Source organism: Carettochelys insculpta, chromosome 16 (assembly GCF_033958435.1).
Source record: "Carettochelys insculpta isolate YL-2023 chromosome 16, ASM3395843v1, whole genome shotgun sequence".
NCBI lineage: Eukaryota > Metazoa > Chordata > Testudines > Carettochelyidae > Carettochelys > Carettochelys insculpta.
The window spans coordinates 36,915,023-36,934,910 of NC_134152.1; the positions used below are offsets into that span (position 1 = coordinate 36,915,023).

The window sequence follows — 19,888 nt, forward strand, 5'->3', positions numbered from 1 at the left end:
CAGGTTTGTAAGTTTAATGAAAATTAAAGTATAGGATTGACAACTTCAACACAATTTATATGGAGACTCCTGAAGCATAATGAATGCTTTTACCAATACAGTTCCACAATACTTAGGGGAAAAACACAGTGAAGAGAGGAAACAGCGTCATTGTATACGGTGTAGTTCTCAGGGATCATGTGCAGCTGTGATGTGGTCTAGTAACACACTGATATTTACTTCTTTACTTATCAAGTTCTATAGCAGTTCAGGAAAATAAGTCTAGAAAATAAATCAAAGAACATTGTCTGAAGTCTGCCTTAACAGTAATAAACCCACTATGTCCATTTCTACATTTACTAGCGTCAAGAACAAATTCTACATGACGCATATGTATTTCAGCTAGATTCCTTCTGAGGCTTACAAAGGAGACATAATTCAAGGAAACAAGATATAACTTATGCCTCTTACACACTTCCAGAGTTACAGATGAATGAATGTGAATGCTGACACCCATTTATAGCTAACTTTTTGTAAGAACATTTTCAGCTCATACACTAGAATACTGAAAGATATTATAAACTGCACAATTATTGCTGTATGAACACAACGATACGTGTACACGTTTTAAGTGTTTAAGTACAAGGAAATTACACTGATATATGCTGCCAGACTTATTCAAACTGAACAATGAGACGTAAATTAAAACATGGACTCTCCTTCAATTGCCAAAAGAACTTTTGTGAAATAACAAGAATACTCAATTTGTATATATGATTATGAGTTACTTTTTAAAATATAAAAGCTTAATATATTCACTGTGACTGTTAGTGCAGCAAGAACAAAAGCTATTTGTGAGGCCTATTTTGAAGTTGCGAAGCAAAATAACCTGAGCATTCATTCTTACCTAGGCAAGCAGCTGGTGTCAGGCCCTCACACCAGCTCTGCAAGGAAGGTATTAAAATCAGAAATTGAAAGGAAGCACCATGCAGTTCCAGTACTTAAGGTAAATCTTTCTCCTGGGTGGAATAACGGTTATGTACCACACCAGTTCCTCAAAAGAGCAAATTTAGAGTTTGGAGCTGAAGCACAGGCAAAATCTGCTTTGGTATTGAAAGACTAGGGAATACTAAGGATGATCAGAACTCAATTTTTAAAAAGTATGTTGATATAATTCTTTCTTGCAAATGATATTAACATAGGACAGTTCCATATAATTACATCTACTGCAATATCTTACTAATATGCAAGTCCCTTTAAAAAATTAACCATTTAATAAAGAGTGAAGCACATTTCTTATATCCTTCCTTTGGGAAAGGAGATAATACATTGAGAATTTATGTTTAACATATACTTTAAATACATTTCTAATATATATTTAGTGTGAGGGTAATTACTTTATATATCACATATACTTTACATAGACATCCAATATTTAGACAAATACAACATACAGAATATACCATTAATATGCTTTGCATGTAAAATCAGTTTAGTTTGTATCACAACTGTAATTTATATAACCAAATACAGAACAGATATCTGAACGGCTTTTCCTTGAAGTTACACCTGCAATAAGCTGCATGTGTATAACAGGACATGAATAAGCACCAAGAACCCAGTATGGGACCAAATTCTAACTGAACCAGCCTGTGAAAACATAGAAGATAGCCATTTGACAGCTATATACTCAAAAAGTTAATTCCCTGAATAAGCTATAACTTGTCCATCAAAATATACCGCAAGATTAGTTGTTTTAATAAAAAAAAAAAAAAATCTATTCCATTTTCCTTAATCCAGTCCACCAAAACAATACCCTGACAATCAATATTGCAAACATTTGGATGTACTTCTTGGCTTAAAAAAAAACCCTACACACAGAAGACTGGGTAACAGCATAATGCCCTCATTTCAAAGTGCAATTTAAAAAACAAGATTTGTAAACAAAATTACAATAGGACTCAAATTGAAGATTAAAAGCTAACAGTTTTCAATTGCATGTGGTGTCATCACACTGTGTGTTAAAGTAATCAGAGGTGATATTAACTGCTTGCTGCCCTTCTCTAACATGGGTACCCTTTCAGGAGTTAGAGGTTTTTGCTATTTTAATCCTGAAGTGCAGGAAGAAGGTCAGCTATGCTATCAACATAGTAATCAGGAACCAGGCTTTTCCTGGAAGAGCAGTCACTGTCCTGGTGACCTTTTACTTCTTCCAAAGTGGTGACTCCAGTGAGAGTCAAGAGGGTGGTGAGGCCACAGTTATTGCCCATGAGGATGTCTGTGTCCAGTCGATCTCCCACCATGATCGTACGGGCAGGATCGATTTCGAATTCACTTGCCACACAGTCGAAAATGTATCGGCTGGGCTTGCCTATGATGAATGCCTCACGTTCTGCAGCCATCTCCACTGCTTTCACAAGACAGCCAGTCCCTGAGGGGAGGAAAAGAAGAGCTGTGAAATATAGGACAGAACTTGTGCAACCCTGATGAGTCAGTGCTGCATTGCATGGCATTTCAGAAGCATGACACCTCAGTATTAAAGACCTAATGATGGACAAGAGGCAGCTTGCCTGGTGCAAATTAAGGCAGAGTAGGGAAGTCCAACCCTTACGCATAATTTGTAAAATATTTTACTCTGCAAAAACAGTGCGGATGAGCTACCCTGCAAGAGAAGACGTGCAGAATGATTACTGACACACAGACCTCACTGCTGTGCCTCCATTCCACCAGACTCCCCAGTCAGCTGCAAAGGGGTGGTGCATATTGCAAGAGAAGAGGGTAAAGGTTTTTCTAGAAAATCCAGTTCTATGACTGAAATAGGATCCACAGGTCAGCCAGAGTCAAACCCCTCAAGCTTCTCACTTTCCAGAGTAATCCAGATTTAGAGTGCCTCATTTGTTCTAACTGGAATTGAAAAGATTCCACTTGCGTATTCAACCACAGAGATCAAGCTATTGGGGAGGACCACTGGGCCCCCCATAAAGACTCAGGCTCCACTGAGGAGCAGGTAGCTCTGAACCATGAAACAGTGGGGTCCCCAGCCTTCCAACATTAGAGCGATAGTTTCTAAACAGCTATAGTCAGTGGACTATATACAAGACACCTGCCCCTCAACACCTGCAGTGGCACTGAGAGCCTCCCACACAAGTAGCATAGATGTCCCCAGACACCCTCTAATAAAATACAGGAAACTCGACTGAAGCAGAGTCATAAAAACTGTAGGTAAGGCCATCACACTAACATCTCTTGCAACAACCAACAACAAAAAGATCAAGGAACTAAATAAGCTAATAAAGGAAATATGGCTTGTGACAGCACTTTTCACTCACAATAACTTGGAGCAAGCAGAAGCGGAAGGCAGCAGATAGCAGGGCTAAAGGAGAGTTGGAATAGCAACCACAATGTGTTCTCCAGTGCTAGAACATGGAGAACTCCTGAATGGCCCTTTCTTCACTCCGACACTGGAGTGCAGAGGCTGGCAGGGATGTGCCATGTAGTTGTGCAGCAGATGTGACCATTGGCACATGACCTGGTCAAATGGGTTACAGATATGGCACAGAAATGCAAGAGATGGGACATCAGGCATCACCACACTGCCTACCTAAGGAGGCTGCCGACAGTCATGAAGCTGTGACCCAAAGTAACAGTGCATCACCTACCCAGTGGAGCTGGAGACAGGGCACAGCACCGCATGACCCTGGGTACCAGCACATGACCGAGCCAAGGGACTGGCAAAAAGGGCATGGAGTGGTGGAATAAGTTTGACCCTGCGTGCCAGCTTGTCAGGCCAGACTGGCTGCCGGACATATCACGGATGGTTTTTCAAGCGCCAGCCACCCCTTGTGCAACGCTGATACCGCCGCTGTCTCGCAAAGAGCAGTCTAGAGCAAGAAGCAATCGCGCCCGCCCCATTCGCACGTGGAGCGAGGCAGGAAGGACGACCCTTCGGCGCCCCGGGACCCCGAGCACGCGCCGCTCCCGCCCCGCCCGCAGCCACTCACCGGGGATGGCGGCGCCGCCCTCCAGCGGCAGGCGGTGGTCGCGGTTGGTGCCCACCAGCAAGCAGTGGGGGCCGCCCCGCTGCAGGTAGCGCAGCGCCTGGCACAGCTTGGCGTAGCAGAAGTGCTCGTCGAAGCCCACCAGCACGGCGCGCACGGCCGGCTCCAGCGGCGCGCGGGCCCAGTCGGCGGGGCCGGGCCCAGGCAAGGCGGCGGGGCCGGGCCCCAGGTGCGGCACGCCGACGGCCCGCAGCTCGGCGCTGAGGGCGGGGCTGCCCAGCACGTAGGCGGCGGCGCCGGGCGGCAGGGCCTGGCGGAGGTAGCGGGCGGCGCAGTAGGCCGAGCCGAAGACCTGGCGCGGCTCGGCCGGCGGGAAGCCCAGGCGCTGCAGCTTCTCGGCGTAGGCGTCCCGCGTGCGGCTGCTGTTGTTGGTCACGTAGCAGAGGCGCTTGCCGCGGGCCTGCAGGCGGCTCAGCAGGGCCGGCGCGCCCGCCACCGCCGCGTCGCCCCGCCACAGCACCCCATCGCAGTCGAACAGCAGCGTGTCCGCCGCGCCCAGCACCTCGCGGGCCGCGGCCGGCTCCAGCCGTTGGCAGCGCCGCTCCGCGCCCTGCGCCATGGTCTCACGGTGACCCTCCTCACCTCAGCCGGCGGCCGGCAACCCGGCGCGCGCGCTGTAGGTAGGCGCCGCCCACGCTGCTGCCCATTGGGCGGATTGGCCAGGGAGCCCCGCCCACACCGTTGCTCGTTGGAGGAACGGGAGTGGCGTCCCGCCCACTCCCTACCCTAGAAGGTGACAGGTCACGTCGCGGGCGCCCCATCCGGCTTTCAACTCCGCCCCTACCTGTCAGCGGGCAATTGCACTTGGAGCCTCTTTAGCCCATTGGTTTAAGTCTGGTCTGGTGTCCCGCCCCCTCGCGGCTTGCGGCGGTAACTGGTCAGCTGAGGGGGAGGTCAGGGCATCTCGCAGACGTTGGGGGAGTGGTGTATCCGCGCGCAGCTCCTGCGTCGCACCTCCCCGAGGCATGCGGCCCGTTGTTATGACGACACGGCCGTAAAGCCGCCATCTTGGTGGTGCGGCGCGTTGCGACATGGAGGCCGCGATGGCAACGAGCGCAGGGCCGGCGGGGCTTACGGCAGCCGCGGCCGGGGAGCAGGAGGGAGCGGCGGCTGCAGCTTCCAGCCCGGCCCAGCCGCCCGCCGGCCCCGCCGCCTTTCTCAGCCTCCCGGCGCCCTTCAGCGACGAAGGTAACGGGCCTAGGGCGGGCGCTTTCGCCGCCGGCCCCCGAGGGGAGAGCGGCCTCCTGAGGGGAGCAGTGGGGGGCTCACACCACACTCCGTGTCGCGCGCGGGCTCGTTCAGCGCCGCGCCCGCAGCCCTCCCGCCCCCCGCCCTACTCGCCGCCTGTCGGCCCGCAGCGCTCCCAGCACTGGTGCTAACGAATCTCTAACGAGTGGAAATCCAGTTGAGACCTCCCTGGGGCGGGGAGAATGAATGGTCTGACCTCTGCCTGCTGAGAGTGCCCTACACCTTCCTCTGAAGGGTCTGATGCTGGCCCCAGTTGGGGACGGGGTACTGAAGTACAGGTTGTACCTCCCTCATCTGGCACCCGCGGGACCTGAGTGGTTCCAGAGGGGATTTGCCAGGTGAGGGGAGGTCAGGCTGGCTGGCAGGGGGAGGACACTCGTGCAGGGCTACCCCCCAGGGCTGCTGGGCTTCCCTTGTGCGGCAGGGTTTCCTGCAGCTGGGGCTGTTGCAGGGGCTCTGCACCCCAGCTGGCTCTTAGCCCTGGTTATGGCCGTATCCCCAGGGCTGTGGAGCTGCCGGTGGGGCTCTGTGCACTATCTGGGCTCCCAGCTGTGGGGCTGCTGGGGTTCTCCTGGCCAGGCAGACGTCTCCACAGCAGGGGGCTGCCAGCAGGACTCTACACCCAGCTGGCATCTCACCTCAGGACTGCTGGTTCCTGTGGCTGCTCTCTGGTTCATCGATATCCATTATCCTGCCGGACCAGAGAGTGCCAGATGAGGGAGTTTCAACCTGTAGATGGATCTTAGGTCTGATCAGTACAACCATTGTCATGCTCTTACAAAGCAGCTGTCTAGACATTGTAAGTATCCTTTCAAAGTAAGGATGTTAAAATGGATAACTGGTTAAACATTAGCAGTTAACCATTTAGCTTAGGGCCTGCCGCTTGCTGTAACCATGGGGACAGCCCCTCCATGACTGAGGCTTCTCCAGCATGGCCGCTGGCGTTTACAGGCAAGCACTGGTTAACAAGTAAGCCTCATGCTTAGGTTAGTGGTTATCAGGTGACTGTTTAACACCCTATTTCAAGGGCTGTGTCTTTGGTTTTATTCAATGTTAAGGCTTTCTATCCCTTTCCAAATTTCTTAGGCAGCTAGGAAGGTTAATGTTGGCTGTAATTGGAAATGCAGTAAGGCAGCTTTTAAAATTTTTCACTCTCTTTTGGAATGAGTAATCCCACTTTTGGGGGTAGGGGGTCACAAGTAGCACCTCACTAGATTTCTTTTTAATATAATCTGCTCTGTTGTCTGGTTTGGTAAATGTTCTTGATCTTTTTGCAATGCTGCACAAAGTATTAATGTAACTTGACTTCAAAAACTTGGAGCCCCTTATCTCATTGTGCGACCTGTCCAGTTCATATCCCTGTGATGTATAAATGCCACAGTGTTGACCCTTAAGCAGATGAAGAGCACAACCCTCTGCAAAAGAAAATACTATTGTAGGAGAAAAAATTTTCCTAATGGGATGGAAATAGTCCTAATTTTTATCCACACTAATTCCAGCATATTCTCTCCATTTTATAGGAGATTTAGCAGATTAGGTGGCAAAAAGTTGTTGTCACAAAGTCTTAAACACATGCATGTTTACATTCAGATCTAATAATTTCTTATTTTAAATTGCAGATGAAGATGATGTTCACAAGTGTGGCCGTTGCCACTCTGAGTTCACCTCTCTGGAAGACTTTGTACAGCACAAATTACAAAAGATCTGTCAACGAACTCAAGAAGTCATTACTGCCACATCGACAAGTCTTCTTAGCCAAGATGTACAAAAGGTGACAGCAGGCGTTCCCTCAAGCAGTAGCTCAAAATAGTTAGAACAATAATTTAATATAAATGAACATGATACACTTTTAACTTTTCCTACTAAAACATTATCTGTTACAGCAGGTTGTTCCTTCTGTTGAGGAGTCCATAACTGTTGCTCATATAGTTGTTGAAGCATCTTCAATAGCTGAAGAAATCGGTAATGCATCTTCTATAGTAGGTAAGTTGCAAGGTCTTTATGGAACTGATTGCAGCTTTTAGGGAGTTCTAACTTCCATACCAGAAAGTATATATATTAATGTGTACATTTCTCAAGAAAACTTTGTGCACATAAGTTCACATAAATGGCCTTGATTGTTTTAAAAATAACTTGGATCATCTTGAGTGAAATTCTAAAATGGAGACAAATATTGTAACTGAGTAAACTTGTGTAAGTAAGTTCTTGTGTGGAGGTGATAACTCTGCAACTAAAGGTGGTTTCTCAAGATAATTTAGTTCAAATGAAGTTACATTAAATTGCAAATAATAATAATTAGTAAAGGAAATATTTTGGTTTTTGAAATAAAGACTGTTTTTGAAACCTTACTTCTCTTATGAATTTCTGCATGTATTCATTTTGTAAATTAGTACTTTTTCTATTGGAGCTGTACCCAGTTTCAAAGTTTTCAAATAAGCTCTTGTCAGTTCTCCATTGTTCCTTTATTACTGTATCTTTGCCTAATGTGGTTTGGCAGGAGTACCTTTCCCCCCCCCCCCCCTTGTCTACAGTGCAAGTTGAAGTCACACTGCATTTGCCTATTATCGGTAGAAAATAAATGCATACTGTGGGCAAAGAGACCAGATTACCTTGTTGCAGGTCCCTTCCAATTCAAATGATGGTGGTATTTACTTTAAAGGTCATATTAGATGACATCCCCGTCATAGTTTTAGATTAAAGAAGGCCTTGTCGATGAGTCTAGTCTGTGAAACAATGTGTTAAATTGTCGTATAGGGGCCTGTGTGTTGCTCCTGCGCAGTGGGGCTTGTAAAACTAAGGAGTCAGCATGCTAATTTCTACAGTTATTGTGGTGGGTTGACATCCTGCAAGGCACCTTTACAGGAAGCACTTTGAATATATTTAGTATGTATTTCATTTAGATTTAAAACTCCAAAGAACATGACTCTTGCGAGAAGGAAGAGAGGTTGATTCCAAAGAACTCCAAAAAGAGTGCCGTAAATCAGTCAGTATTGACTTTGGCATATACCATTCATGTTTAGTTACTGGCTTCTCTTTTCTTTCTATTATTTGATATGCTAAAAGATTAACTCTATCCAGTCACGTGAACCTGTGTTGTGTAAAGAGCGTAGCTGTCTTCATATAATTTTCCCAGGTAGTGGGCACATCAAAGAAGTCATTGTCACAGGAGAACATGTTTTTGAAAGCCCAAATGGCCAGATTGATGGTGAGATCAATGAAGGGCAGGGCAGCCCCAATGATGTGGAACAAGATGGCTCCACAGAGCTGATCAAGGTTAAGCTGCTGGTTAATAAGGAAGGTCGGTATGTGTGTGAGTTATGCCACAAGACATTTAAAACGGTAAGTTATGGAGCTGATAACTGCAGTCTACTTTTGTAATGTTCATATGCAAACTTGATGGAAAACTCCTTTCCTAATACAAAATCTTATTTGGAGATTGACCTTATTTCAGAACTAGTGCCAGTTGGTCACATTGGTTCTTCATATAAAGCTTTAATTACTACCTACAAAGGAATTGCTACACTAGATCTTACCAAGAGACCATTATCTTTATTTGGTGTCCTGTCTTTGAAAGTGGCCAGTAAAGAAAGTGTAAAACCTCTATGATGGACAGTCATTGTACAATTAGCAGATGAAGCTTCTGCTTAAGTGCAGTAGTTGGCTTAAGTCCTGAAGCATGAAAGTTTATGTAACTTACATAGATTTGCATTAGGTTGTATTCCAACGTGTTGATTATCTTGCAAATTTAATGATACAAACACTTGTTTAATCCTGGTAATGGTTAGAATTTTTTTTTCTCTCAACTTTCTAGCAGTTCTACAGTTAAATTTTTGATTAATAGTATGAGTGTTCTTTGAATGTTTTTAATTTGTTGAAAGCTAAACAATAAAGGAGCATTTCTACAAATTCATATAAATCAGTTTGGCTACATCTATACTCACACCACACTTTGAAATTGCCATGCAAATAGCCATTTTGAAGACTAATGATGAGGCGCTGAAATGCATATTCAGTGCCTCATTAGCATGCTGCCAACTGCAGCTCTTTGAAATTGCCGCTTTTCACTGCCACGCGGCTTGTCCAGACACGCCAACTTTGAAATCCCCTTATTCTTATCAGCAGTAATTAGTAATCTTCAAAATGGCTATTGGCATGGCCATTTTGAAGTTTGGTGCTAGTGTAGACATGGCCTTCTTGTTTTCTAGGCCAGCATTCTTAAAGCTCACATGATCACTCACAGTAGCAGGAAGGATTATGAATGTAAACTATGTGGAACATCCTTTAGGACAAAAGGGTCTCTCATTCGGCACCATCGACGTCACACAGGTAAGATTCTGTTAGTTTCAGTAGAGTGGTTCCTACAGCTGGAGTAGGCTGGACTTGGCTCCTCCATCTTGCCTTAATGATGAGGTGAAGTGCTGTACTTTCCCACCTTCCACTGAATCTAAATCTCAGGTTGTTGCGGGGCTGCTCAGAAGCCTCGTTTCAAAAACTCTTGTCATTGCAGGTTGTGCGTGTGAGTTGGATAGAAAGTAGGGGGCACAGGCAACTGCACTTGCTCTATAAAGTTGGGAAGTGCTGTACTAGAGGTCTATTAGATCAAGTGATGGAGCTGATAGCATGAGTCATTACACTAAACATATTCTTTCTTACATTTTGTCAAGATGAGCGACCTTACAAATGCAAGAAGTGTGGGAAAAGCTTCAGAGAATCGGGAGCTTTGACACGGCATCTGAAATCTTTGACACCTTGCACTGAAAAAATCCGTTTCAACATGAGCAAAGAAATAGTTGTTAGCAAAGATGAATTGCCAACAGGTCAGTGAAATACCAAATGCACATTGTGCATCAAAGTGTAGGTTATATGACATTCCAGGCATTCAGATGACAGTATTTTCATTCATATTGATTTAATATGAATGTGTATTGTGGCGTCTGGCTCTCATGCTTTAGCGGCGCAAAAAAAAAATAAACAACCTGCTACCTTCTGGACAGGCAGCCAAACTATCAATTCAGATTTTACATGGACTGAGGCATACCATGGCTGAGTACATACAGGTCATAGATGGGAAGACTTACTTGAGACTCTGGTGCTAAGACAGTTATAGTAAGCTCAAAATTGACATGGAAATCACTGTTGAAATTTATCTGCAAAAATGATGGGTGTTGTATGAAACAGTGCTTGAAAAGAGTTAAACAAGGTAAAGGCAAAAAAGTCTTTCAGCAAGAGGTTAATATTTCTAGATTCCTGCATAGGATATGATGAAGTAGAGTTGAGTCAGGTGGCTATGTAAATAAGGTTTAGCTTCATGTGAAGAACGAGAGTGGTTGTTTTAATGCTGTGCTGCTTTTCTTGAAGAATCCTGTAGTTCAAACACAGAGGCTGCTTCACCTATACCAAGTGAATCAATTGAGACTCCCCTGATTCACCTACTAACAGATGCAAAAGGCAATGTCCTTCATGAGGTCCATGTTCAAATGCAGGAGCTTCCTGTTGATGCAAAATCCTTGGATGAAGAGGTGAGTGTGTTTTTTCCGTTGGCTACTCTTCACACACATTACGCAAAGAAGCAGAATAGCTATTCTTTGACCAGGTCTCTTGAGTTGGAAGGTCGAATTACTCACAATTTAACAGTGAGCATTGTTTAACAGGACTTTCTGAGATTGATGAGCTAAAACTAATGGCTTCATCTTAGATTCTGATTTTTAAAGTTGTCTTAGCACAGAACAGCTGGCAGCATGCTTAGGAGGATTGTGTAATGGTTTAGAGAGGACTTTCAAAAGGAGGGGAATCTAAAGAGGGCTTAGGAAGGTCTGCAAAGGGCTTAAGCCTGTGTAGCTTAATTTTAATTCTGGCTATGTCTTTGCTACCTGGAAGATGGATCCTGTCATGGTTGATGTGACAGGGTTTGATTTCTTGCCCCTAGAGGGGATGCGTGAAATCAAACTGTCTGGGTCAACACTGGGACCCTGTACTCCTCAGTCTGCTGAGGAATAAGGGAAGTTGATGGGAGAAGCACTCCCATCAACCTTCCTCTGTGGGGACAGCCAGGTAAGTCAACTGTAGATAAGTCAGTTCCAGCTATGTAAGCGCCGTAGCTGCAATTGTGTATCTGTGATTGACTTTCAAGCATAGCATAGACCTGATCTCTGTTATGTTCAGTTGCTGCCTTTTCTGCATCATTTCTGTTCCAAACATTCTAGACTCCTCTGAAAATAATGACACAGCTCATGCTGGTGGCTGGTTTGTTACAGAACTGGGATTGGTAGGGCATCTGTATCAATATATCCTCATGTTTTGGGGATGGCTAATGTTTTATTTACTAACATCTTCACTTGAAAGAAGCTAATTAGCCAGATGTAAATAAAGGTGAGGAAGCTTTCCTGTTTCTGTTGTGAAACTGACCTCAAAAGCACATAGGAAAACAGGTTGCATGCTCAGTGAAAATTAATGGCTGTGTAGGTTAGCAGACCATTTGTTAGTAGAATTTAGTTTCTATAGTAAAATTGATCTGTAATGCATCTGTGTAGATCAATAACCTATACAGTGACCTGGAGTGACTTATGATGCCAATATTTTATGGCCACTCCCCTGAAGTTTAGACTCCATGTGACAGGCTAGAAAGTTTCCCTTCATCTGCAGTTTCTCAAGCTCTCGAATGTCTCCGAAGTGCATACATCTCCTTTGCTTTCTGAAACACAGAACCAGTCCCTATTGTGACAAGCACTGGAATATGGAGCTCTGTTGTCTAAAAGACTGACTTCACATCTGCTGTATTTACCATTTATTTATTTATTAGCCATCAAATCCAGAGGAACTGTCATGTGAAGTGGAAGTGACCAGTGAGAATTTGCTGAGGCAAGCCATGAAGAATTCTGGAATTGTGATAGAAAAAGTCACTATGGAGGAGATGCAAAAATCAGATGAACCTGGAGTGGCAGCTACAGAAGAACTAGAAAATGAAGAGGTGGAAGCAGAAGAGCAGCAGTGTGGAGAACAGTGTGTTGAAGTAGAGCAAGTACAGACTGTATGTTTACACCATCCGCTTTTATCACTTAGCTTATTTTTTCTTTTCTGTAGGAAATACACAGGCTGTTGATGATCACATGTGATCACTGTAGGCATTAGCTTCAGTGTCTTTACACTTTTAATATTTATGCACTATGTATCAGCATAGTGACCAGCAGAGAGAGTAATATTTTTTGTGCATTAGAACTTTTGTTGTCAGCACCAACTGCGTCTTTTGATAATTTGATTTTTCTTGTCTGTGACTCAAAATGCATTTTGCTTAGAATTTTGATTAGGAATATTGATTCCACATATTGTATGGAACAGGCACTTATATTGTGATATTTGATTTCAATAGACAGATACAGAAACAAATGGATACAAAAGTTATGTTTGCCCTCACTGTAGTGAAGTCTTCAGTGGGGCTGTTTCCCTTGAAACACACATCAAAGGACATTTAGGTAAGCCTACTGCAAATTTAGTTCTTAAAAATGCACTTATGTAGCATTTGTTGTGCAAACTGTATCCTACACCTGCATGTAGATTATTAATGTTTAAAACACCAGTGGAGAAATGAAGACAATGAAGAGCCTTGCACTAAAATCTGAAAGTGATGCCTAAGATAAAAAATGGAAAAGCAGCTCCATATTCAGGAGCTGCAGAGGAAGAGGCTTTTGCACTACTCATGCAGGGAAGTTTGTATGGAAGGACAGGAGAGCTGGGTTCTAGATAGGAGTGGGAAAAAACTGAAGGGAAACTAGATCTGTAAGTGGTTGAAGCAGCTCCCTGTCATGCTTTACAAGCAAACAAGTGCATTGAGATGAATTCTGTAATGAATTGGCAGTTAGAGCAGAGTAGACCCCATATTTATTACCTGTTGTTAGTTCTTATATCAGAAAAACTCATTCTCCCTCATCCCCACTGGACCTCTCAAGGATCGTACAGGAATGGCTTCTGCAGAAAGTCTCATCTTAGTCACAAAAAATGGTACATCAATTAGCAGAACAAACATAGCTCCTAGATGTATGCACGTTGCCTTGTTGTGGAAGGAGTCCTATTAGGGATGGAAGCTGGACAGACCGACTTCGATGGCCTTGTCTCTGATGCTGTTGACACATGCAGGTTATGATGATGTGTGTGACATGGGCAGAAATACTAGGAACAGGTTAGAGACGAGATACGCTTCATGAAATATACAAAATGCCCACTAGTACCAGTGGAGCCATTATCAGTCTGGTGTTGATTTGCACCTGGTCTCTGATGGGGAGAAGCGCCTCATCATCTTAACTCCCCTGAGCCATTTAGTCCCTCTGGTCAGGTATGCTGTAACATTGTGACTTTACAACATTTCAGAATATCCTTGGCCTGCTGTTGCCTGAGGTCTAAGATACATCTCTCTCTAGGTTACAAAGTCTTTAAATGTGAGGAGTGTGGTAAAGAGTTCATGAAAGGCTACCTGTTGAAAAAACATCAAGAAGTGCATGTCAATGAGCGGCGCTTCCGTTGTGGTGAGTGTGGCAAGCTCTACAAGACCATTGCACACGTGAAGGGACACAGGAGGGTGCACTCAGATGAGCGGCCATATTCCTGTCCAAAGTGTGGCAAGAGATACAAAACAAAGGTAGGTGCCTCTTTCCAGGACTCTCTTGCCTTCAAATCTTTGCTCCCCAAAGTCATGCCCTGTAGAAGGTTAACAGGGAGGAAGGTTGCTTTCGGAAACAATATGATGTGTTACCTCTGAAGTGCAAGGTATAGCCTGCGGTGAGCACACTGAACCAGTGTGCACTTGCTTGTAGATATTCCTTAACTCCTAAAGCACAGTAGGGACGGCAGTTTTAGTTTAGTTTAGGTATGAGTTGTCTTCAGCAGTTGTAGGAGAAGCCCAGGATCCTGGACTCTACCATTAGCAGATCAAGTACACTTGCAGCTCATCTCTGTGTAGGGAAATAGTGGGAATTGTTTCCTTTTTTAGGGAGTGCAGTATCTGTGGCAGAGAAAGGTCCTGCCTTGGCTGACAGGAAAGCCTCAAAGGGATATATGTTCCAAAGTCAGAACTACAATACACCCTGTGAGAGGCTTGTTTGAGTGAATGGTTTGTCCTCATCAGTCACTCTTGCACTGTGTCCACTCTTTCCTGCAGAATGCCCAGCAAGTTCATTTCCGCACTCACTTGGAAGAGAAGCCCTATATCTGCCAGTTCTGCAACCGAGGCTTTCGGGAGAAGGGGTCATTGGTTCGTCACATCCGTCATCACACAGGAGAAAAGCCATTCAAATGTTACAAGTGTGGACGTGGGTTTGCAGAGCATGGCACTCTTAACCGTCACTTGAAAACCAAAGGTGAGCTAGGGAGGCCCCTGGCTAGGGTGGGAATCTGTTGTGCCTTGATTTGGGGCACTTGCTCTGCTATGGCTGAATCTTAGTGATCATTTTGTAAGAATTTGTGTAGCTGTAAATTTCTCGGAACAGTGTAACACTAGGGGCCCGTTCAAGTAATAGCAAGCAGATTCAGTGCCTGACTGACCAATGCAATGGGCTCAAATGTCCATTCCCGTAAAGTGCAGTTTGTTTACCTGCCATCACATGGCTTTAAATGGGGCAACATTTATTCTCTAAACTACTAAACAAATCCCTTCTAGGTTGACCCATCCAACCAAAGGCAATGGTAACTAGTAAGAGAACCGGTTTTATCAGTAGCAACAGCTGGTCCTTTCATCTCCTAAGACAATAACTACAAGCAGAGGTCAGCCAAATCCAGTTCATGGATGTGTTAGTCTGATATAATTCAGAGCGGTTTTGATTCTGTCTCTCAAACTCTATCATCCACGATCTGTAAACTGCAGCCTTTGGGAGGGTGGAGACCCGCTCCTCCATGCAGCTTCCACCCTCAATCTCACAATATGAGGTTTGTCTATTTTGTCGTATAACTGTTATATTCTACAAGGCTTTATCTGAGGCCAGAAAAAAATGGGTGCCTTCATAAACCAATGCAAGTTCACTTGTCTCCCAAGAGCAAAGTAGGGGTGTTAAAATGGTTAAACAATAGTGTTTAACCAGTTAACTGTGTAACCTAGGTCCTGGACTCACCACCCAGTCCTGCTGTGGCAGGGCTGCTCGGACCCCGTGTGGCTTGCCACCACTGGAGTTAACTGGCAATGGTGAGTTAAGCATACTGATAAGCTGTATGCTTACCAGTTAACATCCCTGCTGCAAAAAGACTACCACACAATAGACACGTCTGGTGCAAACAGCTTCTTACATTTTTTTGTGTTCTTGAAAATTAAACGTGGCAGGCAGTTACTTTTGCTTTTGGTTTCTAAGCAAGTGAAATTTGGGGGAGGCGTAGCGCAGTGGTTAGAGCATGGGCCTTGTAAACGCACAGTTGAGCTCAATCCTTGAGGGGGCCTTTTACAGTTTTGGGGGAGGTTAAATTTAAAAAATAAAATCAAATCTGTGAGGGTTGGTGATGGGTCCTGCTGTGAGTGCAGGAGACTGGACTCAATGACTTCTCAAGGCCCCTTCCAGTTCTGCGTGTATATCTTATTACCTTCTTTTGTAAAGTGCCACAAAGAGATGTCCTGTGTCTAGCTGAAGCTGTGTTGGGCTCTTGGGCAAGTACTAATACAAGGTGAGGTTCTTTGGCCTAGCAATATCCATGGTCCGAAAGGACTACTGTTGTTGCTGGACAGATCCCCAACCGCTGGGAGCGGGGGCTGGTGGCCAGAAGCAGAGCTGGGCTGAAAGTGAGGTTGGAAGCTGTGAGGAGAGCCTGGGAGCAGGGGCTGGCAGCCAGGAGAGGAGCCTGGCAGCCGCCTCCCCCCAGAGAACATGGAGGCCAGCAGCAGAGTGGATGACAATGACCTCCCTACGCTGGGCCTCACCAGACCATCTTAAAAAGACTTGCAAAAATTTACACGGTTGACAGGATCAACTCTCATTGAGTCTCACTATTTGTTTCTTATGCATATTAAATATGTTCGAAAATCGTGTTGGCATATGATACTTCCAGAGAACTTTCAGGTTTGCTAGGAGCATAAAGATGCTGAATTGAATGCGGGGTACAATGGCCTGGCTGCTTATGAGGGATGTCAGGGAATGTTGAGTCAGTTCTTATACACTTACTGGGCAAAAGTTTGAAAGTCCTATTTGATTTAAGCACTCACATTCAATTCAATATTGTACGTTCCTAACAATTCCATTGTAGGTAAGTTGCTGAACTTGAGGCTGGATTCTGGTCTCCAGTGTTGCATATCTTCTTGGAACGTAAGATTTGGGCCTAAATCTTTGGTAGGGAGGAAGATTACATTACTGCTGCTAGCGTCTACCCAGTGGTAGTCCATAAAAGGTGCCTCACTAGGCTGACACAGTATTATATGGAACCTAGCACTGGACTCTGTGTGTGTGAATCCTTACTTCTCCTGACATTCTGAAATATAATTTCAGGGGGCTGCCTTCTTGCATTGAAGGAGGTTGAAGAAGTGATGGTTTCTGAGGAAAGTCAGTCAGCTGACAACTTAGCGGCAACAGTTATTTCTGAAGATCCTCATACTGTTCTAGTAGAATTTTCCTCAGTGGTGGCAGATACCCAGGAGTACATCATTGAGGTAATAAGCTATTATACCAGGGTGGGAGGAACAACTGAATCAGGAAAGGCACAGGGGGAGAAAGGCTAGTGTTGCACAGAAACCTGTGCAGTCGCTGAATGCCAGCACGGTTCTGTGCATTCCTCAGCTGTACGTCAATAAATAGGGGAGAAGACTCCATCAGTTCACAGGCCGCTGAGTTTCTGCTAAGAGGGGAGCACCCTAAATCACTTCTGTTAATAGGGCCAGGAGGGTACTGCACACAGCTGCCTCCTTGAGAAAGACCAGTCCTGGCAGCTGAGAGAATAGGAAGAATGCTGTAGGAGAGGATCCTGCGCCTCTGTCACAAAGCATTTCTCACACAGGACATGTTCTAGCATTCTTTAGTACTCTTGTGTTTTCTCTCTTTCAAGACTGCTACTGAAGACATGGAGACCAATGAAGCTACTGAAATAATAGAGGGAACAAGACATGAGGTAGGTTGCCAATTATGAGGCTCCTTTAGGACTTCGCTGTGCCTTCCTTTTACTCAGAGGGTGAACCTTCTGTGCTTGAAAAAGCCACACTAAGGGTGTGTCTACACTAGGAACTAACTTTGAATTTAGGGACTACTTTGAAGTAGCCTGCAGTGTGTCTACTCACATTTTCCCTTACTTCAAAGTAAGGGATCCCAACTTCTAAGTCCTTACTCCATTCCCAGGAATGGAGTAGTGCCCTGCTTCAAAGTAGGGTGGGTGTTGATGCTCAACTTTGAAGTCTGTTACATCAAAGTTATTTTGTAGTGTAAATACGGCCTAAGTACACCTTAATCTAGCTAGGTAGCTTCCCCTCCCCCAGCTTCCCCAATTATGTACTTTTGCAGACTGGGTTTTACTGCCTCGTGCAAAGTAAAGTACAGACTGCGTAAATGGCACTACACGTTAACACCTTAAGATCTATGTGAAACTTCCTGTTATTGGCACTCACTAGCACAACATCCTCCAGAACTCTTACTTTACTATTAAGGTGAACATGAATTTGAAGCCAGAAAATACCCTTTCTATGCTGACTTGCAAAGGAAGGAGAAGCACCCAGCAGGTGACTGAGGTGTTGTGGATACTGTAATCCCTTCCCATGACTAGTCTCCTAGCTAGGCATAGCAGCCAGGAGAACTACCACTATCAGAAACCCCCACTCCCAGTCTTTTCCAGTGGGTTCCTGGGACATGCAGCAGATCTGCCTTCCCTCCCCACAAGCTGTAGCAGAGAAACATACTATCCTTCTAACACTCAATAGCATTTCCCTCAGTTTACATGTGTATGCGTGTGCATGCGCGCATGCATATTTGGTTCAGTTCCACTTCACTTAAACTCCTCTCTGAACCAGTGTTTGTTTGGTTCAAGTTCCTGGTTGGAACTGCAGAGTTATAGTGAAAAGCTGACTAGTCAGCTGCACACATCATAACAAACTCACTCATCTTTGTGCTTAGAAAGAAGACATCACTCTGGTTTTTCAGAATTGGGAATGTGACTTATCAGTAGGTTTTAAACCGTTTTTAAACACAACTTATCTTGATTTCATTGTACAAACTGTTTTCTTCTTCAGCAATTTTCTAGTGGTGTGAGTTGTGAAGTAGTCCAGATACCTCATACAGTTCCATGGCTTCAATAAACACTGGAGTTCATCTGAACCTATTTAATTCTTTGTATTACCTCACTAAAGTTACCAGGCTGCAGTTAACAGTTGTGCAGTAGTCAGCACTACAGACTGAGCTAGAGGAATTGTCTGAATTATTGATAAACAGCTTTTTTTCCTAACTTAGGTTGACAGTCACATTATGAAGGTTGTGCAGCAAATAGTAAATCAAGCAAATTCTGGTCACCAGATCATTGTGCAGAACGTTACAGTGGCAGAAAACTCTGAAGTAACTACGGATGCTGCAGACACTATCACCATAGCAACCCCTGAGAGTCTGACAGAGCAGGTTGCCATGACACTGGCTTCAGCTATTGGAGAAGGAGCTGTACTGACAACAGAGGGTAGTATTGAAACAGAGGAAGCCACTGTAACAATGGTTGCATCAGAGGACATTGAAATAATGGAGCATGGAGGAGAGTTTGTGATAGCTTCCCAGGAAGGGGATGTGGAAGTTCAGACAGTGATTATCTAGGGACTAACATATGGTGAATGGCAGACCTTTGGAGTCTGATGTGTTCACTAGAACAGGAAACAGGCTCAGTCAGCACTAAAGCTTGCTATTCCAGTTGCTTGGGGAGCAGGTGACAAACTCTTGTTTAAAATAGAAAGGAAACACTTTATAAACTGAAAGTGGCTTAAATTAGGACATTATACATTTGTTAAAAATGGAAATACCGTACTATAAAGATCTCTGCCTAGCTTTACAGTGCAATATGTGACTGACAGTCTTAAGTCACACCATTTAACTTTTTGTTCAGCTGCCTCCAGTAAAGGACTATCCTTTGCAAAGCATTTACCTCAGACCACTGGACAGTAGTGTTCTGGTATTAAGTCTCAGCTTAAGTGGAAGATAAAGCAAGTATGTCTTGCTCTGAAAGAACCACACTCCTAAGTAATGGCAAAGAGTTTCGGGGTGGGTTTATCCCAGTGAAAGACCATGGTTTCATGCCTTCCATAGGTCATAGTAATTTAGGCTTCTCTGTCAGAAAATAGCCTTTATATAAAAGGTTACTGAAAGAACGCATTGTAGGGTTGCAGTGCTCCATACAGCTAACCTTTTTCCCATGTAAAGCCATACTGTACATGATTCTTTTTTAACCATATAAAGATTTTTTTACTTGCAAATTGTAAATAGAATACTTTTTCTAAAAAAAAATAAAATATTTAAAGTTCTTTATGGTTCTAGTATCTCTGTCAACTGTCGGAGGGGTAGCCGTAATAGTCTGGATCTGTAACAGCAACGAAGGGTCCTGTGGCACCTTATAGACTAACAGAAAAGTTTTGAGCATGAGCTTTCGTGAGCACAGACTCACTTCTTCAGAAGCTGGTCTTGGAA

The 19,888-nt window shown here is 44.5% G+C and overlaps 2 protein-coding genes across 3 annotated transcripts; one reads left to right on the forward strand and one right to left on the reverse strand.

Annotated features, from left to right (window-relative positions):
- On the reverse strand, positions 1–4,640 carry PGP (phosphoglycolate phosphatase). The gene is made up of 2 exons (XM_075011265.1): positions 3,981–4,640; positions 1–2,410 (listed from the first exon to the last, which is right to left on the reverse strand). The coding sequence occupies exons 1-2, from the start codon at positions 4,594–4,596 to the stop codon at positions 2,085–2,087; spliced, it is 942 nt and encodes a 313-aa protein (XP_074867366.1). The 5' UTR covers positions 4,597–4,640; the 3' UTR covers positions 1–2,084.
- A 404-nt stretch (positions 4,641–5,044) lies between these two features.
- E4F1 (E4F transcription factor 1) lies at positions 5,045–19,705 on the forward strand. Of its 2 annotated transcripts, none has more exons than XM_075011253.1 (14): positions 5,045–5,225; positions 6,905–7,056; positions 7,169–7,268; positions 8,419–8,624; positions 9,491–9,611; positions 9,950–10,102; positions 10,644–10,804; positions 12,085–12,312; positions 12,652–12,754; positions 13,697–13,914; positions 14,434–14,632; positions 16,736–16,896; positions 17,289–17,351; positions 18,677–19,705. In XM_075011253.1, exons 1-14 carry the CDS (start codon positions 5,069–5,071, stop codon positions 19,022–19,024), a joined length of 2,370 nt encoding a protein of 789 aa, XP_074867354.1. In that variant the 5' UTR covers positions 5,045–5,068; the 3' UTR covers positions 19,025–19,705. The 2 variants fall into 2 exon arrangements, with proteins under 2 accessions (XP_074867354.1, XP_074867356.1); XM_075011255.1 differs by having other exon boundaries at positions 7,172–7,268; positions 18,677–19,704.
- The last annotated feature ends 183 nt before the right edge of the window (positions 19,706–19,888 follow it).